The sequence below is a fragment of the Magnolia sinica genome, chromosome 14 (assembly GCF_029962835.1).
Source record: "Magnolia sinica isolate HGM2019 chromosome 14, MsV1, whole genome shotgun sequence".
NCBI lineage: Eukaryota > Viridiplantae > Streptophyta > Magnoliopsida > Magnoliales > Magnoliaceae > Magnolia > Magnolia sinica.
This window is the reverse complement of record NC_080586.1, coordinates 53,988,791-54,015,168: the sequence shown is the minus strand read 5'-3', so window position 1 is coordinate 54,015,168 and position 26,378 is coordinate 53,988,791. Positions and strand designations below refer to the sequence as shown.

Sequence of the window (26,378 nt, the reverse complement as noted above, 5' to 3'; positions counted from 1 at the left end):
TATGAGTAATCCTTACATTTAAAACAAGTAAGTTGGGCCTCACGTCTCAGCCCAAGTATAGATTCATTTTAAATGGGCAAGTAAGGGCCCAACTACTTGAGTATTTGACCCATAAAACCCATCACAATGGCATGATAATATAGGCCCCAAAGGTCTAATGGGCCTAAGAAAAACCAACAAATAACTAAGAAGACTAGTCCAATAAAACTCAATTGGAATGAGCCTTAAATATGCACTAATTAAGCCCAAAATATAATTAAAAATAGGGCAAGATATGTGTAATAATATCTCCAAATTTGGTGGACCATGCTGCCCCAAAACATCCATTTATGGGCAGCAACCGTGGGCCTATTGCTGAAATTTCAGCCCTTCCAAAATCTGGCAATGTTGGAAATTTAAAAATTAATTAAATTATATATTTATTTTAGTTCCTGGTGGCCCATACATGTTGGGGGGGGGGGGGGGTTATTTATCAGATAAATCAGATGGGCCATGCTACTGGATTGGACGTCCAGCAACAGCCTAATGAGCCGGGTGTCCCATGTGTAGGCAGCTCTATAGGCCTGGATATTTGGCCCAGAAACTCATCCAATGGGATCCAATAGGAAGTTACTGAAGGGGAGGATGATCAAGTCCCCTATGGACCCCACATGGATGAATGGTGGGATATAAAGTACATCAAGGTGGGCCCACAAGGTGGCCTGAACGGCCAGCCAAGGCTGGACGCCCCAGCCTGGGGGGCCACTCCAAGCCGCACCAAAGACGGTACACGCCCGTTGGTCCTAAAATTTTGTAGGTTGGTACTTCCATGGGTGGGCCACACCTCTACAAAATTTTATTATTTTTGCATACTCAGAAGCATTTTAATTTATTTAAAGAAGACAGTCTGTCCAGAAAATCTGGTTGTCTTAGACGTCCCAACGTGGTGGGCCGGTCCAGCCCTTGCGATGGTGTTCACAGGGGTCCATTGGCCCCAAAAATTGGTAGGTGGGTCCTAACAAGGGTAGGCCACCTCTCTATAAATTTTCATAATTTTTGGATACCCATAAGTATTTTAATTAAATTCGGAATTACAGTCTGTCGTGGGTGAAATGTTGCTGGAATTATAACTGTCCCTATGTTTGAGACTACATGGGGTGGGCCTAAACTTGTCCAAACCCCTGGAAACTTGGTGGGAAGGGTGGTCCTACTCATGGAAAGCAAGTGGGGTCCACTGGGGTGGCCCACTTATTCCAGAAACTCAGGTAAGAATGCTCATTTCCAACTGACAGTGTTGCTGAACTGTCCAGAAATTTCTGGACAATTAGCTCACTTTTGCCCATCTCATGGGTCTCAATCATGGGAGAAATGGTGTGGGCCCCATTCCACATCAAAGTGGGGTCCATGCACTATAAAATTTCCAAAGAAATTTGGGAGAAAAGGGCATGCAAACAGATCCAAACATTAACTCAAAAGCCTTGCTCAAACTGGGCCTGAAATCTGGACAGCAACACATGTTGTCCATATTTCGGCCCATATAAATTAATCTAAGGGCTTATTGCCTTGATTCATCAAGTGGGGTCCACCTTGATAGGTTGGCAAAATTCTAGATCCATTAGTGTATTAAAATCTCCATGAAAAATCAAGTTTGGAGGCTACCCAACCCATGCATGCATGGTGGGCCTAGATGTCCAATAAGGTGGGCTTGGACGTCCCATCTCTCTGATGGATCTGAGATGTTGCTGACCTTCTTAGTGGGCCACATATCATTAGAAATAAATAGAAGAAACATGAGAGAAAGGGAGAGAGAAGGAGAGTGATTTGGCCATTGGTGGAAGGTCTTGCCACTAATAGACCTTCCACACTACAATCCATTCCATCCACCATATACATATGTTACATGCAAGCTACTATACATCAAGAAAAGTTGCTGAAGGGTGGGGACACCTTTCCCTACTATGCATGCAAAGGCCTAAATGACCTAGGAGATGCTAGAATAAAGAGGAAGTATATCATGGTGGGTCCATGGAGAATGACCCATTATGGAAGAAAAGAGTAAGATCTAGGCCCATGGCCTTCATCCTAGGAGCCATGTAGAACCTCCACCATGAATTGGTGGGTCCTACATGCTTCCATGCATGCAAGGAAAAGAAAGAAAAGAGAAGAAAGGGAGAATAAGCTAAGAAGAGCACCCACCTCCAAGGATGATCACCAAACTTTCACACTAAGATTCTCTAGCTCTAAGGGAAAAAGATCAATGGGGGAAATGGGGTTTCAAGGGTTAGATGGTGGGGGATTAAGGAAGAAAGGAGCTGGAAAATGGAGGGAGCTTGGGGATGTTTTTGACAATGGAGGAGGGAATGGGAGAATGAGAGGGAGAGGAGAGAAATTGTTAGGAGAGAGAGAGAGAGAGAGAGAGAGAGAGAGAGAGAGAGAGAGTCATCATGAGTTCTCTCCTAGGATAGACAAATTCATCATAATGCTAGGGTGATATAAACAATGCTCATAGACTCATAGGCTTGGAGTAGGGATGAGTAGTATGTGGGTTGTGGGTGGTGTAGAACATGGGGTTTAGGTAGTGTGTGTGTGTGGTGTGTGTTGGAACTTGTGCAAAAAGGGAGTGAGGCCACATGCACTACTCCCAAGTGGGCCACATAATCACGATTAAGAGCTAGAAATGAGATGCACACGACTTATGATTTATACATCGGATGGACACACAAGACGCGACGTTGGAATCGCAACGACAAAGTGGACAAGATGACACAAGTTTCGGCTTGATCCGAGTCGGGTCTATATGACTAGACTTAAGGATGACCGCAAACACTATCCGAGGATCGCGGGTCGCCGGGATTCGACTGGTAGGATCGCGAGACCAAGATGAACGAAATGCATACTCACACACACACACATGCACAAATGCGAATTCGGGTTGAGTCTCACAGTAGCTAATCTGTTTTCAAACGTAACTGGATTTCATGGAAACGGATTGGCTACTCCCCGGTGGCTGGTGGTCAGTGCTCTATGGGCCCACCATAATGTATGTGTTTCATCCATCTCGTTCATCCATTTTTAAAGGTCATTTTAAGGCTTGACATAAAAATTATAGAGATATAATTCTCAGTGGACCACATAGGAAAACAATAATGATTGAATGTCCATCATTAAAATTCTCATAAGGTGTACTGTACTGTTTATTTGACATCCAATCTGTTGATTAGGTCATACAGACCTAGATGAAGGGAAAAAACAAACATCAGCTTGATCCAAAACTTTTATGGCCCCCAAAAAGTTTTTAATGGTCGATGTCGATTCAACACTGTTTCCTATAACGTGGTCGACATGAGTTTGGGATATATCTCATTTTTGGTCTCATATCCTAAAATGATCTATAAAAATAGATGAACGGCATGGATGAAACACATACATCATGGTGGGGCCCACAGGCCATTGTCTGGTGGCAGGGGGAGTAGCCCATCCATTCCCGATTTCTTTCCTCGATCGTCATGGAGTACAAATCAGAAGGTTTATATTGCCCAACCGAGAAGATTTCTGTGTACATGACGTCAGGTGGGCTACACTCGTCGGACCGGTGACCCACACACCATTTAAAGACGCTGGTGGCCCATCACGTTTTCCTGCCCGCTCCGCTTCCCTGTTCGCAAACACTCAATGGCAATTTTCTGCTTCTCAAATTACCAATTTACCCCTCCCACAATCGCAAACCATCACAAGAAATGGCAGTGTGGTTTGAGAGACAAAGGTCTCAGCAAGAAACCTTTGTGGCGCACGGCACATGATATGAGCTCCGAGGCAATGCAGGCGTCCCGGGCGCTCAGGTTAGCAAGCTCTCGCCTTGAGAAGGCGCAGGATAAAATCTCCGCGGTCTTCAAGGCGCAGATCTCGAGGCTACTGAAGTCGGATGTTCTGGCGCTGCTCGCGCATCTGCAGAGATCCGATAGCTGCGACCTCGCCATCCAGGTACCCTTTGTTTTTTTTTTTTTTAAAAAAAATTTATTTATTTATTTTACGGTTGTGCCCTTCCTCCAAGCCCTAAAGCCGGACAAAAAACTCCGGTGGTAGTTCACCACCGTTCTCAATGTGGGACACGTGTACGGCTATATGGACCATCCAAACTATGCGGCACGTCGTGGGTGGAAGCGAATTTCCTCTGCTCCTTCCACCCACGAGATGTTCCTGTGGTCGGAAGCTACGTGGGGCTCACAGAGATGCCCGTTAGAAATCCACTCTGTCGTTGGGCCACACGACATGAAACACTGAGAATGAAAACGTCCACCGTTGAAACCTTCTTGGAGCCGACCATGATGTTTATAAGCAATCCAAACTGCTCATAAGGTTATTACCTCTGTGATAAACTGTAGGCACAAATATTATCCTGATACAAAACTTCTGTAGCTCCCACAAAGTTTCCAATGGTGAGCATTAGGTGGCGGAGTGGATTTCTCACTGGCATCTCTTTGGGCCCCACATAGCTTCCAACCACAGGAATTCCTGTAGGTGGGTGAAGCATAGCTTGAAAATATGCTGCTGGAGCTATCCCAACCATCCAATTAGTTGCCATGAAATCGATGGGTAAAAAAGCAGTCAGTGGTCCAAATTCAACAGGAGAATGACATTGTAGATATCGGCTTTTCAGTTTGATTATAGGGTTATGCTACATCACAATCAGGTCAGCTATTTGGACGGTTTAGAACTCACCCCTCTTAGAGACATCAGGGTAATGTGCACCAAATGAAAAAAAAAAACCTTGTTGTAGGGATTATTTTGCCCCCAGTGGGACCCACCATTATGTATATCCGGTATCCAACCTGTCGGTCAAGGTCTCTCCACCATAAATATTGGACACCAAAAAGCTCAGGCTGAGCCAGTTATTGGGTTCGGCCACACCTGCCCAAAAACGTCCAAATATATGTTTTGGAATTGGCCCACTTGATGGTTGGATCAGCCAGATATTTGGGGTTCCCATTTTCATGGTGGAGTGACAAGCTGAATGGGTTGGATGACATACAGTCATTATGAGAAACGAATAAAATGGTCAATTTCCAAAAGATATCATTGCTGACAGATTGTGTGGGCGAATCTGGAATGAATTTGTAAAACAAAGGGGAGGTACTTGCAATTATCCAAAGTAGAGGGGAGGTGCTTATAATTATACCCAGTGTTCGAAATATCGGTATCGCACTCTTAGGATACAGATACGTATCGGCTATCGCACGGGATATATCTTTTGTATCGCATAATTTATCATACTTTTTGGGAAACATGGAGAAAATGGTTGAATTTTTTAATGAGACTTTGGGGATTGTTAAAAAATCCCTTGATACATACTTTTAAATCATAACATCTCAAAAAAAATATGCACATAATAAGTTTCCTTTGTATAGGGTCCTAAGCTATGCGATATTTAACTGAACTAATGCAACTATATTTAAATTGGATGCATAATATTTATAAATATATCATAGTTATGTATGAAAACACAACCAATTCATTGAAAAGCAAAAGAAGAATTGAAGAAGTAAAATTTGAGAAATATACATATCAATGATGGGGACTAGTTGTGGTCTAGACATACATAGAGTTGCGTGCTGGCTCGTAATCATCATCTCCATCTCGACAGGGCTGGGCATAGTACTGCTGCTCCACAAATCGATAATATTGTGCCCGGGTCATAGTAGAGTGGTACCAGTTAAGATACTCCCTAACATAACGATGGTACTCATCCTCTCCGAACTGAATCAATACGCCCATCCGTAGGTACTGCGTAATCGTTACAGTCTGTAACTGATATGGATCTGGGAAGGGCACATATGAAGCTTCTTGGTATCCATATTGTTGGCCATATCCATACTACTGCTCATATCCTTGCCCATATGCAGAAGTGAAATCCTGACCAGGGTTGAAAAATGATGTGCCGTAACTGCTAGAGTCACTCGTCGCATATCCACTACGTTTATATCCATGCCCATACTGTGGCACAGAACTCAAGCTACTTTCCTGTGTTTGTGATCTAAATTCATGTTGTGGCCTGTAACTCGAGCTCCCCTCCCTCGTCCATGATCCAAATCTAGAGCCACCTCGCCTGCCACTAACGCTTGCGTCCCTCATGCATTTTGCCAGCAGTTCCTCTTCAAAATCTGAAAGTTTATGAGTCTTTTTTTTCTGTAGTAGCTTTTGACGCGTGTATGTCTTATTGTAAACAAGTCGGGGTCGTGGTTCTCCTGGATGAGAACCATGGTTAGGGTTGTGCGTGCAATGATTGAAATTCTACTCCCCGGTGAAAGGGCTAAGAAGCCTCTTATCCTGACTCCCACCTGCGTCGTCACTATCCCCGTTGCCATCATCATCATCATCCTTACTGTCATTAGAGTCATCGTCACCCTTATTGCCGCCATCATCATCACTGGACTCATTCCCCTCATCACTCTTTGACTCAGTCTCGGTGTCAGATAATGTCTCCCCGCCACGTGTCCCACGTGATAATGACTACCGCGGCCTACCCTCCGGCCTCCTCAATGGGTCGAATGCGTCTGTAGGAGACCTCTGCTGCTCCACGTGCATTAACATCAATCCCTTGTGTCCTTGCTTCCGCCGCAACATGTAGCTCTGGTCGCCCATCTGAGGTATCCAAGTCATCTGACCTAACCCACTGGTAAACTGGGTCACCCTCCACATCCTCAGCATATGCACGTTGTCCGACCGTCAGCAGGTCCAGTGGGTCTTCCCTTGTTTTTCTTCTTCCTTCTGTGCAGAGCAGCTTCTCTCGTAACTTCATATTGTAGTGATAATACACTAGCTTCTGAAGCCTCTCATACCCTAGTCTATTAAGTTTATTTGTGTGAATGAGGGAGAATGTACTCCAATTCCTTTCACAGGGTGACGAGGACACCGTCTGTGTAAGCACACGAACATCCAGTCGTTGTAACGTCTCGCAGTCAGTCTCGTACATGGACCACCATTCGCCTGCATATCGTAAGATTCTTTTATTATTTTAGATTTTTCAAAATAATATAACAATTAAGTTTACCGTAGTAATTCACATGCCATCATGGTGTTCCTTGACTTCACTGCAGGGTGACACCCAAACATTCCAACCTTGTCGCGGAATTTAACAATCTGTTGACGGGGTATAGCAACCAGAATAAGTATTGAATGGTTGAGATGAAGATAATGAGAATGTAAGTGCGGAACATATTTACCTCACTACCAAAAGTGCTTTTCCTGGACAGTTGGGGAATAAGTGATCGTACACCTCATGTACAACCCTTTTTAATGAATTATCTTCGAAGAGATTTCGGCTGTAGTGATATTTGCGGTTAAGGAAATACATTGAAAACCAACATATACACATCAGTACAACTCTCGTTTATTGTTGCATATGGAAAAAAATTATTCATATAGGTACTTACCAGCCTGATGTAGTGGGTGAGAAAGCGTCTTTTCTCAACGGTTGTTTATTATTGCATGCACCCACTTATATGCATTGAGAGCTTTAACCATGATGGCCTCTTTCATCAGCTGTATGGACGTCATCAGCTGTATGGACAGCCATCGATGGATTTGTCTCATTGTCCACCATCCTCAATACCACATAAATGGGCTCTAGAATACCCACAACACCGCGCATGCGATCCCAAAATGAATTTCCCAGCAACAGTTCCTCGATGTGGTAGGTCACTCTCGTCAACCTCTTTTTTCATTCTTCGTAATCATGAGAGGCGAAAAGCTCTCGTAACCCTTGTTTGTGTTTAAGAAGGCTACTTAAGGTGATATAATTTGTGGCAAACCGCGTCGTCCCGGGGCGCACTATATCCCCACCACACCTTTCGCTCATCGCGGCTAATAACCAGGTGTGGTTGTATACGAAGTTTGTGATGAGCCGTGCATCGGTAATTACAGTCTTCACCGACGGCCTATCTCCGATCGCCTCCAGTATGAGATTGATGCAATGTGCTGCACAGGGGGTCTAGTATATATGATACTTGATCTAAATATCCTTCCCCGCCTTGACAAGTGCACTCTTATTTTCCGTAACAAACTGCACAATATTTTTCCTCCCAACATCTTGCATGATGTCGTGCATTAGTTTGTAAATGTAGTTAGAATCTTTAATCTTACTACTCGCATCTATACACTTTAGGAACACCGCCCGTCCCCTAGAATAAACTATAAAATTTATGACCGACATCTTCGTCGATCCGGTCCAACCATCACACATGACGGTGCAGCCATACATCTCCCATGACTGCTTATACGAATCAACGTATGTCTTCATCTCTGCATGTTTATCATCCAAGTACTTCCCCATGATCTGTACGGGTGTGAGCGGCTGCACATCCTCACCCCCACGCTGCACTTCACTTATCATAATTTTGAAGTGCGGGCTTACTGCGGCATTCGTGGGGATTTGATTGTATATAAAAAACTTCGCTATAAATTTTTCAACTTTTTTCCTCACATCCCCTCCACTAAACATTTCCTTTATTTTCTTTTGTGTCCCTCCTGCCTCTTTGTATATCCTCGGATCTGAAGGTAGATTCGGCACCCGCATGCTACTACTCTTGCCCATGCCCCATATTCCTCCCCGCCTACTACCCTCCCTGATCTACCCCTAACACTCCCCTGCTCCACTCCCCCCCACCACAGTCATGGATAGACCCCTCAAATCTAGGCCCACTCGTGTCCCGCCTCCTATCTTGATCCCTCTCCCACTGATCCCGCATGGACTCTTGAATTGCATGTCTGTAATCGGGATTATCATCGCCATCGAGATCCACTACATCCTCTTCACCTACATATGATGGCCGCCCCAACTCCTCCCTAATCTCCATCTCCCGTGCATGTCGTTCATCTTTTGACATCACATTTTTTTTCCAATATGCTCCTCATCTCTTCTCGCACATCCTGTGGGCACTTAGGGCAATCCACAACATTGCGATACCCTCCTGCTAAATGCTCCTTTAAGCGGATTACCCCACCACTCCTTGATACATGGCCACATGAATTACAAATACTCCTGAATCGATTATCGGGAATGGGTCGACTGTACATCCACCCTATATCAGGTTGTCTTCCTTCTCTTCCTCCCGACATATTTTATCTGTAAAATAATATTTTATCTATCCATTGAGATTGGATAGAGCCAAAATCAGATAGATCCACCACTCAGATGGGCCACACCACATAGAATAATGAGAATTAATGCCAACAATAGGTTAGTAATGAGGGGCCACCATGATGTGGACCTTCAATCAAAGCCGTTAATTAGGTGTAACTCACTAAAATAAAGAGAAGGTACAAAATTCATCCTGATAAAGGAAACTCAAGTGGGCCTCACAGCATGAATTTATCAATTTGGAAGAAGTTTTATATCGTTCCCATTGGTGTGGCCCATAATAGTTTTTTAATCAGGCTTATATTTTGTATGTACGGATCATCAGATGAAAGGTGGATTTTACATTTACAACATGTTTTACCCTACGGAGCTATGATTGTTTTATTCCCCGCATGTTTTCACTTCATACGGGTGTGTATATGAACATATCAACAGGTTGGATGGAAAGTAAATGACATGGACCCGGAAGTGATGTCACCAAGTTCTGTAGGGCCCACCATGATGTATGTGTTGTATCCACACCGTCCATCCATTTAGAAATATCATTTTAGGCCATGAGAAAAAGAATGAGTCAGATCCAAAGCTCGAGTGGACCCCACCACAGAAAACAGTGGAGATAGTGACGCCCACCATTAAAAATTTCTAAGGGCCACGAAAGTTTTCGCTCAAGTTGAAATTTGTTTTTTCCCTTCTTTCATGTCTATCTTAACTTATAAAGAGGTTGGATCTCAGATAAACATCATAGTGGACCTTAGGAAGGTTTCAACGGTGGGTGTCCCTCTCCCCACTGTTTTCTGCGGTGGGGTCCACTCCAGATATGGATCTAACTCATTATTTGTCTCATGCCTTAAAATTATCTAGCCAAATCGATGGGCGGTGTAGATACAACACATACATCATGGTGGGCCCCACAAAACTTGGTGAAGTCAATTCAGTAGCCAGTCTGGCTACGCAACATGTCAATATCTAATCCGCGTCCTACGCGGGAGAACTCCCCCTGACACCAGCCACGGTCGGTGCTCTGTGGGCCCCACCATAATGTATTTGTTTCATCCATTCTGTTCATCCATTTTTACGGATCATTTTAGGGATTGATAATAATAATTATAGGGATACAAATCTCAGGTGGACCACACCATAGGAAAACAATAATGATTGGATATCCACCATTTAAATCCTCCTAAGGCCCACTGCACTATTTATTTGCATCCAATCCGTTGATTGGATCATAAAGACCCAGATGAAGGTAAAAAATAAATATCAGCTTGATCCAAAGCTTTATGGCTCCCAAAACGTTGACATCCAATCTGTTGATTGGATCATAAAGACCCAGATGAAGGGAAAAAATAAATATCAGCTTGATCCAAAGCTTTTATGGCTCCCAAAACGTTTTTAATGGTCAACGTTCATTCAACATTGTTTCTGTAATGTGGTCCACTTTATATTTCGATATACCTCATTTTTCTCTCATAACATAAAATGATCTATAAAAATAGGTGGACAAAATGGATGAAACACATACATCATGGTGGGGCCCACAGCGCACCAACCACCAGCCATTGGCTGCTGCCCGTGGGAGTAGCCAATCTGTTTCCTCCGTGCGCGGCTCACTCAGTACCCCACGCTTACTGTATAAATTTTATGGGGTCCACCGTGATTTATGTATTTTATACACTCCATCCATCCATTTTACTAGATAATTTTAGGGCTTTAACAGAAAAATAAATTATATATAAACCTCAAGTGGACCACACCATAGGAAACAGTGTGAATTGAACAGCTACCGTTGAAAATTTCTCGGGAGCCACATAAGTGTTGGATCAAGCTTGTATTTGTTTTTTTCCCTTCATCTATGTCTGTGTGATCGTCTGAACAAGTTTGTTGAGAAACAAACATGACTGTGGGCCCTAAAAAGGTTTCAACGGTGGAAATCATTATTCCAACTATTTCCTATGGTATGGTCCACTCGATCTTTGGGTATGATTAAATTTTGGGCTTAACCGTTAAAAAAAGATGGAAAAACCGATGGACGGCGTGGATAGACCACATACATTCACGGTGGGCCCAACAGAGTTTACTCAGTACGATAATAAGTACTGAGTAACTCAGTACGCAATCTGATTTCCTCTTTGACCGGGCACAAGCAACGTCACCAAGTTCTGTGGGTCCCACCATGATGTATTTTTTGTATCCACACCGTCCATACATTTGAAGAGATCATTTTATGGCATGAGCCAAAAAATGGGTCAAATCTAGAGCTCGAGTGGACCCCACCACAGAAAAGAGTGGAGAGAGTGATGCCCACCATTACAAATTTATTGAGGGCCACAAGAGTTTTTGATCAAGATGATATTTTATCCGATCTGTCCATCCATTTTACCAGATAATTTTAGGGCTTTAGCCCAAAAATAAAGTATATATAATGTTCAAATGGGCCACACCGTAGAAAACAGTTGAATTGAACATCTACCGTTGAAAATTTCTTGAGGGCCACAGTCTTGGATGAATGGATCAAGCTTATATTTGTATTTTCCCTTCATCCACATCTGTATGATCTTATTAACGGTTTGGATGACCAATAAACATTACTGCAGGGCTGAGAAAGGTTTCAATGGTGGAAATTAGTATCACCACTGTTTCTTGTGGTATGATCTTAGATTTTTCTAAAATTTGGGATCAACCCCTTAAATTAGATGGGAAAATAGATAGACAGCGTGGATGGACTACATACATTAAAGGTGGGCCCAAGTGAGTTTACTGAGTACGATAAGAGCGTACTGAGTAACGCACCACGCAATCCGATCCTTTTTTAACCCCCATCCGCGGCTCTCTCTTTCACTTTCTCTCTCCTTCACGAACGCAAGGGTTCCGTCCCCTCAAATCTCGTTCTGGAAGGAAGGGTTCCTTGATTCGGCCTGATTCCTCGTCGGAATCTCCGAGAAATCAGTGAAGAAAGAGGGAAGTTGAAGAAAATGGCGAGAAAAATCGTCGAAGAAAAGGGAAATCGTACTTACCTGTCGAATGACCCACCTCCGATCACCGCTATAGCCAGGTGCTCTCCGATTTCTCTTCTCTCTCTCTCTCTCTCCATTTTTTTTTTTTCTAATTCAATTTTTTTTTGATTCTCCACAACCCGGATCAGATTTTTATGGTCTTTGTGGGTGGTTAGCTATAGTGGGGCTCGTGAGTCCCCTGTAATCCACTCGTGAGTGTCCGACTGTCCGTGTTTGTCGATGTCCGACAATAATGGAGGACGAAATCACGCGATATCGACGATATATCGTGTGATATCGACGATATATTGGCCGATATCTGAATTTTGGGTTTTTTGGTATCTTCCGGGGGTTATCGCAAGGGTTTTGTCTCGCAGGGGTGCGATAACGATAATATCGGCCGATAGTATTGATATTTCAAACATCGATTATACCAACTTTGTAGAAATGATACCTTCAGGGGAGTTCCTTTGCAACTCAGGATGTTTGTAAGTTGCTGCCTACTGGGCCCATATGCTAAGGTCGTATGATTTGAATCGGCCATGTTCTCTTTACTGCTATAAATAAGCTATTGTCTTGTGTACCTACTTTAGAGATGATCCTAGCCTTTGAACTTTGGAGTTAAATGTAGGCTATAGAAGATCTTCTTTTTATTTGTCTATTGATAGTGATGGTCACAATCATCCATTTCAACATTAGTTCCTTACTTCCTTAAGGTGGACCAATTGCATCAGTTCCAACGGTTACACAATCATTGAATGTGAGCTTTCCCTATTGTTAAGAATCCATTCAATGTTTGGATTTGGTATTGTGATGTATGGTGTGCCAAAGTGGGCCATCAAGTGTCCCATGAGCATCGGGTCTAAAGGGCTTGGAATTGGTATCAGAGCCATAGTGGAGATTTCCGGGTGAAAAAGTCAAGGTGAAAGGAAGCATTTTGTAGGGATTTTGCATGTGTTCGTGGGGGGTTTTGGTATGTTTCCATAGTAATTTATTTTAGTTTTTCTCCACAATCATTCTTGGCATGCATCATAGACCTAGAGATTGGTAGATTGGGAAGTTGAGTGTTCAGATGTGGCAGTGGTCTATGCTACCAAAGAGATATTTGAGATAATCTCTTCTAAAAGTGTTAATGATGTTTATTGCCATAGTGATGAAAAAGCTAACACCAGCTAATTACACAACTGGAAGAACCAAATTACATGTGCATTTCTATGGTCACATCCTTTGGGAAGTTATTGATGCAAACGTGGTTGAGATGCCAAGGGATGAATATGATAGATCAAGAATGGTTTCGAAAAGGAAATTTGAGAAAGCTTTAGTGGTTTTAAGAAAGATGGTGTGTTGAGAGGTTTGGACACAAGTAAAGAACTTGGTTGGTCCATCTCAAGTTTGGATTAAACTTGAAGAACTTTCTTTGAAAGGCAATGTTTTGTAGATACCCCTAGGCTATTTGATGGACAATTTTGAATCATATGACTTTTGTGAAGACGACATTGAGAAGCTCAAGCATGAAGAGGATATCAATGAACTGAATAAGATTAAAAGTGAAGGATCCTCTCACGGTTCTAGTCTTATGAGAAAGGAGGAAACGATAACAGGAAATATGGCTGGTAAGTTCGAATCCATCGAAGATTGTGACCAAGATACTGGTATTGAAAATTCTCTTTTCGTTTCTTAAGATAGGAAAGTGGAGAATATTGAAGAATCAAAGATGTTGATCATAGAAAATTTGGGAGACATAAAAAGTGTGTTTTGTGATATGGAAATATCAAATATGTGTAGCCCTGAGTTTGAATTCATAAATTCTTGTTTTGTAAATTTTCGCTACATCAATTTCGAAGAAAAGATTGGAAATAATCCATCATTTCATCAAAAAGAGAAGGACGAGAAAAGGAATACTTTGCCTATTTCGAACATGAATGTAGAGGAAATTATTAATTGTTTATTTATTTATGTGATTGGATGGAGGAAACACTATATATCTTGAAGTCTCAAGATGTGATGGAGTTAGAGAAATTCCAGATTTAGAATCTATTAGTTGAGATGTGAAAGTAAAAATGGATGTAAGAAGGTTGGTTTTCAAAGATGAAGAGAATCATGGATACACTTCTTATTCGAAGCCGAAAGTAAAGATGAAGGATGTAAGGTATGAATTTTGGCACCGTGTGAGTTTGAGACAAATGACGAGATCATTGGATATAATGCATATATTGCTCCAATTAGTAATGGGGCTATTACAACTGATACCACTTAAGTGGAGCTTGTGTTTTGCAAGTCCAAAGATGAAAATGCAGACAAGATTTTAAGATCACTAATAGTCAAAGGTCCTATGAGATTGAAGGTGATGTTGGCATGACTAAGTTTGGAGAGTCCAATTTAAGGGATGGTGTTGGAAGTTTCTAATAAATTGGACTTTCCAAGTCCGTTTAACGTATGCATATTGCCTGAATTCAGCTTTTTCATGTAATTAGAAGTGTAGTTGCTATTTTAGAAATCTTTGTTTACTAGTCTTTTATATTAGAAATGGCTTAGCAGCTTGTGCTGTCATAAATCTGGCAGTTTTCAGTGTGCTCTTTCTATGGTCAGATTTGGAATTCTCAAACGAGGCTGAAGATCAATCCTTTTTGTTCTTGGAGATATGGTTCACTTCCTAGGTGGCAGCTTTCGTTTGGGTGGTTGGCAGGAAGATGATCCTCACCGTTGATAATATGCAAAAGCGGTCTATGGTTATCCCCAATGTTTGTTTGATGTGCAGGGGTGACGCGGAGTCAGTGGACCACCTCTTTATTCAATGTCCTTTTGCCCAAGCTATTTGGGCTTCGATCCTATCCCTTTTTGGTATTGCGTGGTGTCACCAAGCTCTATAGAAGTCTTTCCCTTAGCTTGGCACGGAGGAGGGATTGGGAAGGTGGGGAAAGCACTTTGGTGGCTAGCGGTTATGGCAAGCCTTTGGGTGGTTTGGGGAGAGCCTAACAATCGGGAATGTGGACCATGGCTGTAGTTCTTTTCTTAACCATCTATTTGTTGGCCACTAATGGAAGGGTTAGGCCTGTTTCATCCAGGAGATTTTAGGTGCTCAGCCATTCATTTAGTAGGCTCCATCTCTAAATCATTGAACCATTGACCCCTTCATATTATCATTTGGTTGATTTTGTTGTTCTGCTTCATTTGTTGCATGATCCTCAAGCCAAAGTGATCAGGACTGTTGATATGGTGGGACTCCAGATGGATGGGGGGTTTCCTGAAATTCTTGGGTATTAGAAGAAATATAGGATGTAATTTTGGTCCTTTTTATTCAATGTGGATCAGTGTTTTAACTACAGAATACTTCTATTTTTAATTAAAATAATAGTGAAAAATATGGTAAATAGTAAAATTAAATATATAAAAAACCGGAAAAAGGCCAGAAAAAATATACTTCATTTTTCAAGTAAAAGCATGTTCAAAACAAGTTATTAAAATCCAACCCACTTGTATTAAATCCACCAAAATCACATTAACAAATTAAAAAGCAAACAAATAACACACACGCACGCATATAAATTTTTTTTTTTTTTTTCAGCTTTAGTGAAAAACCAAAACAAGCAGCCAAGTATCATTAAATGACCTAACATGTAGAAGTGTAACTAACTGTGGGACTGGATGGTTGGATACCAACCAGACTACAAAGTAGAAAACAATGGACAGCCACCCTGGAGGAAAAAAGGTTAGGCCTATCCAACCATCACATGGGCCCCAACATAGAAAACAATGCACAACCACTCAAAAACCACCACTGTAGCATGTTGGCCTGCATGATGGAGACAGATTGGATGGTGTGCCATCCATACCACAGTAGGTCCCAGAAAACAAATGGATGTAGACCAGCTTATTCTATGATGTTGCATAGGATCCGACCTCCCCAAAAAGAAAAAGTGAAAAAATGCCCAAAAAAATACCCTAAATCTACATCCAAAATGAAATAAATTTCGTCACTGAAGATTAAGGGGAAGAACTTACCTACTGTTAACTTTAAATCAACAACAAAAATAAAAAAGAACTTGAGCTCCACAACCGGATGGATGTTAAAATCAATAAAACTTGAGCCCCAGGGCCTAGCATTGAGGAGCTCACTGATAGATGGAGTGGATATCACATAGATAACATGGTGGACCTAGAGAGAAGTGATTTTGCACTGTGTGTAACATAGGTGTCGTGGAGGGTTTTAGTTGGGTGCCTTTTGTAAACTGTAGTTACACAAATCCAAATGCCACATGGCTTTATTGGATAAAGCAAATTAGAAAGTGGAGCCTACGACAATCTATGCAATGTTTGAAGAAGAGAAAAGGTGCAAAAGAGAGATGATGCAGTAACTGGCACCTACCACCAGTGTTTTAAATAGTGAATAGTGTGTAGCATATTGTTCACTCCTTTGAAGCATGAGGCACAAGCTACTAGATTTCAAGATTTTTAATCAAGGTGCTTGGTTGCACCAATGTCATGATATTCTATACCAAATTAGACTGATCAATTATGAAATTCAACAAAATTTCAAGATTTTTTATGCAACAAAATGGAACCTAAAGTAATAGGAAAGGGCAATGATTAAGTTTAAAGGTAAAGAAAGAGCAATGAAACTAATTTAATATTATTTTACTAAAAGCATTAAAAAGGTTAACTAATTTTTATTGGAAATAGAAAAATGTAACAAATCACTGAAAATATCATGTGAGCTACATAGTGTGTAGCGTAGTTACGTAGCGTGTAGCATATACAAATTATCATGTAGCGTAGGCTACATGCAACTTAAGCTATTTTCATGAGCTACGTAGCGTTAAGGCCATGCAATGCTACGTAGCGTAAGCTACAAGCTACATAGCATAACTATTTAAAACACTGCCCACCACTTGCCATTCAGTCTACATCATATCATGAAATGAATCACACACAAAAACTCAACTTAGGACTTGAACAAGTCGATCCAAGTCACCGAGTCATTTAACCCAGGCAACATGGGCAGTTCCGATCATTGGGTTTGGCAACACACATAGGGATCCTGAGTCGTGACAAAGGCAAAACAAACTCCTCTCCCTCAAAACAAAAACCTCATTTTCAATAAACAGTGAAGTAAATCATGCACAGTGAATGTAGATCATTGGTCATAATTTTTCCAACCATCCATTTCTTCTTAAATATGTGATCCATCTCAAAAGTGGATAGACCAGATATTGGACTAAGAAATATTCAACATAGGCAACAACTTATCAACAGTTTCAGATCCTGCACACACGCCACTTGTAGTCAACATATTATTATAGGATACTCTGGTACTACTGCTATTGGATTTGTCATGTTTCAAAGATCCAAACCTTTGATCCGATGAGAATAACGAGATACACAGCTTATGGGGCTGCCTCGAAGATATTCAAGATTGGATGGTCTTAAACTTGGTCCACTAACAGAGTCATTCATATTTAAAGAAGCGATTTTACTAACAAAGGTTGGAATTATTTGAACATAAATGATCTTATTTTTATTTTTTATTCTTTGTATTCTCTCTCTGCTTTGGGAGACCTTAAATGTATTTGCAGGTTTTTGAGTATGCACGAAAGGAGAGCTGGTACATTCCGGACGTCATGCTATTCTATGACATGTTGTATATGTTGGGAAGAAATAAAATGGTGGAAGAAGCTGAGTATTATTTTCTACAGCTAAAGGAGGGCCTTACACCAGACACCAGAATATACACTGAGATGATAGGGGCTTACATGGAAGTGGGCATGGTTGATAAGGCCATGGACATGTATGGAACCATGAAAGAATGTGGGTGCAGGCCCACTGAATTGACATTAACAGTCCTGAGTAGGAATCTAATGAGGTTTGGGAGGGATGAATTGGTGGGTGTCATAAAGGGGGATGTAATAGAGTATGTAGATGAGTGGGAGGTGTTTTTGAAGAATTTGGAGCGAAGGAACTAGCTAAGCTTGTGTACTTTTTTAGGGGTGCATTTGGTTTTGAAGTCCTATCTAGTCAATAGTAACCCCTCCAAAGAGGAAATTTTAATTAGATTTGATTGTTCTTTTCTTTCTTTTGTGAATGATTAATTCCATTGGTAAGAAAACACACACAAATTTAGTTATAGAAGCATCATATGCATTTCATTATCAATATTTTACAAGAAATGACAAATGCCTTGCCCCACAAAATGTGATGAGATTGGGTTGTATTCCACATCATTTTCTTTTTGTCGTACATTCAGAAAAACATGCTCATACCTCTACAACATACAAAAAGCCCATAAAAAACCAGCGGTTCTCATAATTTCACATACTTAGTATACCCATTGCTCTGGCAGAGTACTTGGGAGAGTAACTTGTGAAGCTCAGTTCTATTTGGAAGCATGGAAATGAAAATGTGGAATGGGTTTCCATTGAAATGACCAATATCTGATGAATGGGAGTTCTTGGAAATGAGTATTTTTAAGGGACATACATGTATGTGGACAAACATTTTCATGGAAAAAGGGCTCATTTCCATTTCCTCGGCAAATTCGTTTTCAATCTTAACATTTTCATGGAAAAAGGGCTCATTTCCATTTCCTCGGCAAATTCGTTTTCAATCTTCATTTCCATGCCTGGAAAATAACCATGCCTTCGTCACTCTTCTCCATGGGAAGGAAATACAATATCACCCATTAGATTTGATAGTGTAGACGGCAATCAGTGGAAGAATAGCCTTGATCAGTACATAGGATCAGTAGGAAGGAGGCCACTAAGAAAATTTGTTTTTCCTTTAATTTTCTTCCTTTGTATTGTTCACATATGGATGATTTTATGTTGTAGAGTGGCGAAAGTATCCCCATCCAAAGAGGAAGTGCTCCCTCAGATTTTCGGTTATAGGTTTTAGTGAATCAGTACAAACGTAAAAGGAATGGCTCCCTATGTGATCTTGTAGGTAGGGCCAAGGTGAATTTTATCTAGTGCATGGGAGTTATGGTACTTATACTCACCTTGTTACAACCCGTTACAACAAATCTATCTTGCTCACCTTGGTATTGAAATATAGATGTTGGCCTCGTCATTCAAAATGAGGTATCAAGAGGGGCTGATCACTCCGCATTACTACTTTTATCATTACTGTTGCTTCATTGGAGATCCTCTCTCCTTGTCACACAACAATGGTGTGTTTGGGAAAACTAAGTGTTATGTTTCTCAGCTTAGTAATTCCCTGATTTTTATAAAAGTCAAGTTTGGTTCACACTTTTTGGTTGGTTTTTAATTCGCATGGAACTCCATTCGTCAGCTTCTCCTGAAAAAACTTGCCGTAGCTTGTGGCTGAGGAATGAAGAACTTGGAGAAATAAAACAGAATTTTAGACTTTTCCCAGGTTTCTCAAGAAAACCCATTTTATCAACCAAGTAAAATTTAGTCATTTCCCAGGAAATACAAGGCCAACTCTAGCATTTCCCATGAAACATAAAAACCATGGAATGGATTCCTCAACAACCAAGCATGCCCCAGAGGATATAAGCACGCATGGATCGCCTAGCCTCATTCGTCATTTGCAGTTGGCTACATAATTGGATCACAATCAGTTATGCGTATTATTATTTTTTCAAAAACCTGGACCGGTCTAGCCAGTTGGATTGATTTGGACCAATTCAGTATGGGGTAAGCTATATGAACGATCTATGCCACCTGGGTCATAGTTCCACTTGGGCAGTTTGGAGCGTAATCACGGCCCTTTATTTGAAACTAATTTTATTTAGTTGTAACCTCGTACTGATGCCACGGCTAAGACCAGGTTTGGACCAGACCACCTATAAAATCAAGTGAGCGTCTAGTCTAGGTTTTGAAAAATGGATGCAATCAACACCTTAAAAAGCAAATAAATCTTACTTTTAGTTTTCTATAGCCGTAATTTATATATATATATATATATATATAAAATCTGGCAATAGTTTCTAGGCCATCTTCCTTGTTGAAACCATCATTTGAGGGGCCTGCTCTTGGATCTTCCCTCTGCCTGGGGCATTACACAAACCAACTCAACTATCGAGTTGATGGGGCGCTCACTAACCAACTCAACTATTAAGTTGGGACTTCATTTGTTGCATTCTTCAGCTTAATTTCTATTCATGAATAGACTTCAGTTGCATGCCGAAAGGGTACTGAACTCACACATAAGGAATACAAACACATTACAATTTGGAGATGGCTTTTTGTTGGCGCTGTGCCACAAGTTCCTTTCGCAAGATTTTTCCGGCTGCAGACCTAGGAATGGCTTCTATAAAGCTTACTTTCTTCACCTTCTTGTAAGGGGCAACCTGAAAATGAAAGCACCATTCTCCCAAATGTCATTGGCTCCATCCTTAAATACACAAATACAGAAGAGGAAGAGTGATAAGGAAAAGCATCATAAGACGATGAAACTTGTGTGTGCCCTGGTGAAAATGTTTCATTTCAATTGACCATAGCTCTAAGACCTTGGTGATTTCTAGCAAAGTCAGTAGAAACTGATGCAATTTCTAGCAAAGTCAGTAGACTGGCTGGCCAATGTACTTGATCTCAAATCGGCAAGAATTGTTTGAGCTGGCTGGTTGGCTCAGTTGCCTCAACTCACTTGAGCCGAGTCACTCCAACGAAAGGGTAATAAAATAAAAAATGAAATGTTTTGGAACTTAAACAAACACATGTTAGCAATCTATGTATTTGATAGCAAATGGAATATTTATATGGGTGCAGAATCAGGATTTACATTTACTTGTATGAAAGTAGCAGTGGTTGAAGCAACTCATGTCGAAAATGACCCATGAAATACCTTGAAATTGAAGTAGGATCCATGGAATCCTATTTTTCCATAACGAATGTGAATCCATTTTTGTTTTTCAAAAAAAAAAAAAAAAACTGATAAAATCGATTTCCAACTGCTGAATGTAAATAAAGTGATTATTTGACCGTTGATTTCTGCATCTTTCTACAGAATCGGTTCAGGTAGGAGCTCTGTGGAGCCCAACCTGATGTATGGATTTTATACTTGCTGATCATCCATTTTTCCAGATCATTTTAGGATATGGACCTAAAAATAAAATGAGGCATCTCCAAGGCTCAAGTGGGGTTTGAACGCCTGCCAATAGAAGTTTTGGATCAAGCTGACAGTTGTGTTTTTCCTTCATCTTGGTCCGTGTGACCTTATGAACAGGTTGATGACAAATAAGCATCACAGTGGCTGCTAGGAAGGTTTCAATGATGGGTGTCATTCTCACCATTGCTTCCTGTGTTGTGGTCAGGGCTGAAAGTCGAGTAGGTTCAACCCGACTGACTGTGACTGACCCGACATTGGGTTGGGCTTAGGCAGGATGTATTAAGTTCGGTCTCAGGCTTAGGCTATACAAACACCAACCCGATAAAACTTGGGTCGGGCTCGGGTTGATGTCAGGTAAGTGTTGATCGTCTGTGTTGAAGGCACTGGAAATTCCAGTGCCGTCGGGTGTAGTCCATGTCATTCCTGATGACTCAAGCTAACAAGATACGCCGGATTTCTCTCTCCCAAATAGATTGCTAACTACACCATGACTTTTAAAGTAGTAGTTGTCCTATATTTTAGCTTGTTTATTTAGCAAAAAATAAAGTTCTTTACTATAAATAATTACATATATAATTAATAAAATCATAGGTACAAAAAATAAGTCGTGTATTGAAATATGATAGACTAATGTAATAATGAAAATATTAGCATGTATCCAGCCGAGCAACCCGGCCGAGCTTGCTTGGGTTGGGCTTGGGTTGAGAATTCCCAACCTGAGGTTGGTTTGGGTTAGGGTTGAGGTATAGGAACCTTGGGTTAGGCTAGGGTTGAGCACCAACCCGACCCAACCTGCCCGACTTTCTGCCCTAGTTATGGTCCACCCGAGCCTTGGATTTGCCTCATTTTTGGGCTCATACTCGAAAATGATCTGAAAAATGGATAACTGCCCACAAAAATGGATGAGCTGCTCATAGAGCCTATGCCTGGACTGATTTCTGTCCAGGCGGGGGCAGGATATGTAGTCGGCTTCCTATTTGTAAATGAAACGATGGAAAACTGCACTGCAAACCAAGCACAGAGATTTGCTAATTCAGAATACAAAATTCCTGTAATTTCCATGTCCATTTTCTATTTCAAGAAAAGCAAGCAGGCTGTTAAAGAAGAGAATATAAAGCAGGAAATAAGAGAAGTGAGTCACCTGGCTGGCCACGAATTGAATAATTTGATGCTCGGTCAAATCCGTCTCAGGTTTTCTCACTACATATGCTACGGGTATCTGCCCCGCTTCTTCATCTTCATCTCTGCATTTATTTCATTTATTCATGTTCATTCAAATGGAGAGAGAGAGAGAGAGAGAGAGAGAGAGAGAGAGAGAGAGTAACGAACGGTATAACTGCAGCGTCAAGTATATTTGGATGGTTAAGAAGTATAGCTTCCAACTCGGCGGGGGCCACCTGCATTTCATCCCACCAATATAATATACCCTTTCAATAACCATGATAAAGGTTTGCTGAAATGCATCCGGACGTATTGCTGTAGGATGGCCTGGGACGTTAGCCTTTGGATCTGGGGGCCCATCTTTCAATAACCAAACCATTTGTATGATGGGCCTCATCTTTGATAGGGGATCTCCATATAACAAAAACTCTTAGATTGGAATATTTCAGCCTTTTAATCCATTAAATCTTTTCCTTTGAATATAGTCCATCTTCTTAACCATTGAACAATTAAAGGGTAGAAATATTTCAAATTGATAGATTTTCTTCTTTTATTATTATTTTTTTAATATGTGCCCCATCCACAGTGATGACCATCATATAAACGATTTGGATCATTCAACGAGACCTTAATCCAACGGCTAAACTCTCGACACATCCTGGTGCAATCTGTTGGGATCTATTCTAAGCCACATGGACTGTGGTGAGTGGCAACGAATCATCCATCAATAGGGGAACATGGAACTTCCCTGTTTGGAACTTGTATTGTAGATGTGTGGCCATGGTTGCTCTATCTAATTGACCAAACGGGCCCCATCATCGATGGACTACTCCCCCAAGATTTCCCAGCCCCTAGCCATCAGATCTTTGGTCTTTGCTCCATCGAATGTGGTTTGTTGAATGAGGATATTCCGAGAAGGGGGCCGTCAGGTCAATGGCTTGGATAGAGCAACATGGGGTCCCACATCTACAAACTAAGTTCTTAACTTGGAAATCATCGTAAAACCAATGCTTGTGAGCAACACGGGGCTTCCTTATAGTGCACCGTGTTTGTACATGTGGGGTCCGTGGTCGGTTTATCCAAGCCATTGATCTAAAGGCTCTCAGCATGGGCGGACTACTCCTTTCTCCTCCATTGAAAATCTCAACCTTGTATTTGCATGCCAATAATGGAAAGGATAATATTTGATCAAAGGATGAGATTTTTTGTACACTGTCCATCCACAAAGGGGCCATCAGATCAATGGCTTGGATGAACCAACCATACTCCCACATGTGCAAACTATCACGGAACTTTCATGTTCATTTCAAACGGGGAAATGGGCCTTTAAAACAAATGAACGACTGTCCCACCTGGTAACCATTGTGCTTGATGAGCTCCTTGATACGATCAACGATGTACAGGAACCCATCTTCATCAAAGTAGCAAAGATCACCCGTACGTAGCCAACCCTCCGAATCGAAAGTCCCAACCGTTGCCTCCTCATTGCCAAAATAGCCTTTAGTAACGGTGGGGCTCCTCACCCAGAGTTCACCTTGCCTCTTCGGTGGCTGTGGCTTCCCTGTCTCCACATCCACCACTTTAGCACAAAAGGTCGGAAACAGCGCCCCCACCGACCCCGGGTGGGCCTTCATATCTGCTTCCGATATAAAAAGTGTAGTAGCGCCACTACTCTCAGTCAGCCCATAACCTTGCCTTAGTTGCACCCAAGGAAACCTTTCTCGAAAACCTTCCGCAACCTCCTTACTCAACGGTGCAGCTCCTGACCCAACCCGCCTCATCGACGACAGATCGTAGTGGCCCCTTGGGGTGTTCTTGACCAACCCAAGAATGACAGGTGGCACCGCGGGGATGTGCGAGACACGGTGCACCTCTATCGCCTCCAGCATGGCAACGAAGTCGAACCGAGGCATCACCACCGTGGTAGCCCCCACAGAAAACAGGCCGAGTGCGAAGAAAGCCAGACCATACACATGGAACATTGGGAGGAAGCCAAGGTACACGTCACCATCAGACTCGGTTACTTGGACATACCATTTGAGTAGTGCGATGATGGATATGAGGTTAGCATGAGTGAGGATAACACCTTTGCTTACCCCAGTAGTCCCGGATGAGTAAAGCAATGCTGCGGTGTCCGATTGACAAGGCGGCCGTGCCAGTGGTGCATCCAACGGCTCACATTCATCCACCAGTTCTTCGATGGACAGTGAACTGTCATCGCCGACTTTGGGCCGGGTTGTTAGTATTGTAGGCACTCTAGTGGGGATTAGCTTGTGGACCTGTTCAGGGTCTGAGATGGCCAGCTTAGCACCAGAGTCATGGACTTGTTTGGTTATCTCCGAGGTGGTGTTGAGTGGATTAGTAGTGGTCAGGACTGCACCAACGGATAGTACTGCCAGGCAGATGATCGGATACAAAATGGAATTGGGAGAGAGTAGGAGGACCACATCGCCCTTACGCACGCCGAGCGCATGGTGTAGACCTGCGGCCAATGCATTAACGGATCGCCTTATCTGCGCATAGGTGAGACGATGGTTAGTGACTGAGTCGATGAGTGCAACTCGGGTGTCTGCGAGATTGGGATTTGGGAACTGGGACATGATGAACGTGGCCGTATCAAGATTTGGACAGGTTGGGATGTGATGGTGATCGTCTAGCTGTAGAAGTGAGTGATAGATGCCTGTTGTTGGGTCGTATCCGCTCCGATTGCTGGGTTTGCTATCGGAACGGCCTGATTCTTCTTCCACTGTGGACCATCCATCTTCACTGGCCATTGTGGAAGTACGTAGTGGTAGCTAATGGCTCTAATGTGGCCTTTTTGTGGAGGATGGCCGTTTATGTTGATGCACAGACATTGTCTTCTCCGTCCATTCAACGTCCACTTGCATTGTTTTATTTCATGTACGTGGAGGCCGGATCGACGGTAATGATTTCTGGATTAAGCTTAACCTACAATGTACTTTGTGGGGCCCACCATGATGTGTTCATGTCATCCAATCCATTCATCATGTGCGCTAGTCATGTTTTTCTTGGCATCCCAAAAATAAAGCTGACCCAGAACTCCAGGTGGGGCTCACTATTTAAAATTGACATGGAAACCTCTAAAATCACGTGTCGTGGCCCACCTTAGTTTTTGATTGGTCTTCTTGGGCTATCAATTCATCTTTGTTTCAGACATCTTCTGAATGGATTGGATGGCATGTAAAAATCAAGGTAGGCCCCACACAACATCTGAAATGTTTTTAGTGGTGGGAGTCCCCATCCCAAATGTACCCTGTTGTGTGCCTCGCCTGAGTTTTGGATAGGTCTGGTTTTTTGGTGTTTAGAAGAACACAAGGGGGAGCACATGATGGACGGTTGGATTTCATGCAAACATCACTGTGGACCCCACACATGGCGTTATACGGTAAGCTTAACCTCCAACGCTTTGCCGTGGATCCGGCCAACGATGCTGTGGAGTTACATTCGAGGGTGCGCAAGTGCCGTCCATCTGACCAAGTCATTCGAGGAGGATTTCATTATCTCCAAACGGAGGAAATACACGTGTACACATTCACAGGCAGCACGTGTAAACACGAAGCATGTGTGTAAGATCGGAGCTTTCCATAACGTTGGAAATAATTCTTAAATCTTCCGCCTAAAAAACGAAACAATTTGACTCTTCAAGTGGGCCACATCATCCAATTAAATTCACGGTCAAAATTTATTTTCCAGCCATTCATTGGTTTTGATACGGTATGTCCCACCGAGGTGTGAAATGGCCTGATTTTTATGTTAGGAGATCTAAATAGTGTTATCACCTAGTGGAAAGCTCAGATCACGTGTCACATTACACCAAACGGAGGAGCGTGTGGATGTGTACGGTTCCCACACGTGTGGAATCAGCAAACCTTGGTTTGTATAGGCATGATCCGTGTTTCAATGATCCAGGCCGTTGATCTATTCGCAGCAGCATCGGTGCCTCGGAAATGTAGCTGATTGGAAAAGTCGGCCATTCAGTTTGTGTCCTGCAATGAACGGCAAGAATAAAAAATAAGCAATTG

General features: G+C 42.1%; 2 protein-coding genes across 2 annotated transcripts; one reads left to right on the top strand and one right to left on the bottom strand.

Moving 5' to 3' along the window:
- The first annotated feature begins 3,598 nt into the window (after window positions 1-3,598).
- Window positions 3,599-18,326, top strand: LOC131225670 (pentatricopeptide repeat-containing protein At1g62350-like). The gene is made up of 2 exons (XM_058221238.1): window positions 3,599-3,960; window positions 17,682-18,326. Exons 1-2 carry the CDS (start codon window positions 3,652-3,654, stop codon window positions 18,066-18,068), a joined length of 696 nt encoding a protein of 231 aa, XP_058077221.1. The 5' UTR covers window positions 3,599-3,651; the 3' UTR covers window positions 18,069-18,326.
- Window positions 18,327-20,028: 1,702 nt separating this feature from the next.
- LOC131225295 (probable CoA ligase CCL5) lies at window positions 20,029-26,072 on the bottom strand. The gene is made up of 4 exons (XM_058220804.1): window positions 23,688-26,072; window positions 22,504-22,571; window positions 22,316-22,418; window positions 20,029-20,416 (listed from the first exon to the last, which is right to left on the bottom strand). Exons 1-4 carry the CDS (start codon window positions 25,107-25,109, stop codon window positions 20,291-20,293), a joined length of 1,719 nt encoding a protein of 572 aa, XP_058076787.1. The 5' UTR covers window positions 25,110-26,072; the 3' UTR covers window positions 20,029-20,290.
- Window positions 26,073-26,378: the final 306 nt, after the last annotated feature.

What these genes read in the sequence shown, in the direction of transcription:
- LOC131225670 (XM_058221238.1), top strand. Translation starts at nt 3,652, where the DNA reads ATGGCAATTTTCTGCTTCTCAAATTACCAATTTACCCCTCCCACAATC. An exon ending in GCTGCGACCTCGCCATCCAG is followed by an intron (nt 3,961 to 17,681) that starts GTACCCTTTGTT and finishes ATGTATTTGCAG; the next exon opens with GTTTTTGAGTATGCACGAAA.
- LOC131225295 (XM_058220804.1), bottom strand. Translation starts at nt 25,109, where the DNA reads ATGGCCAGTGAAGATGGATGGTCCACAGTGGAAGAAGAATCAGGCCGT. An exon ending in TCAAGCACAATGGTTACCAG is followed by an intron (nt 22,572 to 23,687) that starts GTGGGACAGTCG and finishes GATGAAATGCAG; the next exon opens with GTGGCCCCCGCCGAGTTGGA. An exon ending in TTCAATTCGTGGCCAGCCAG is followed by an intron (nt 20,417 to 22,315) that starts GTGACTCACTTC and finishes TTTCATTTTCAG; the next exon opens with GTTGCCCCTTACAAGAAGGT.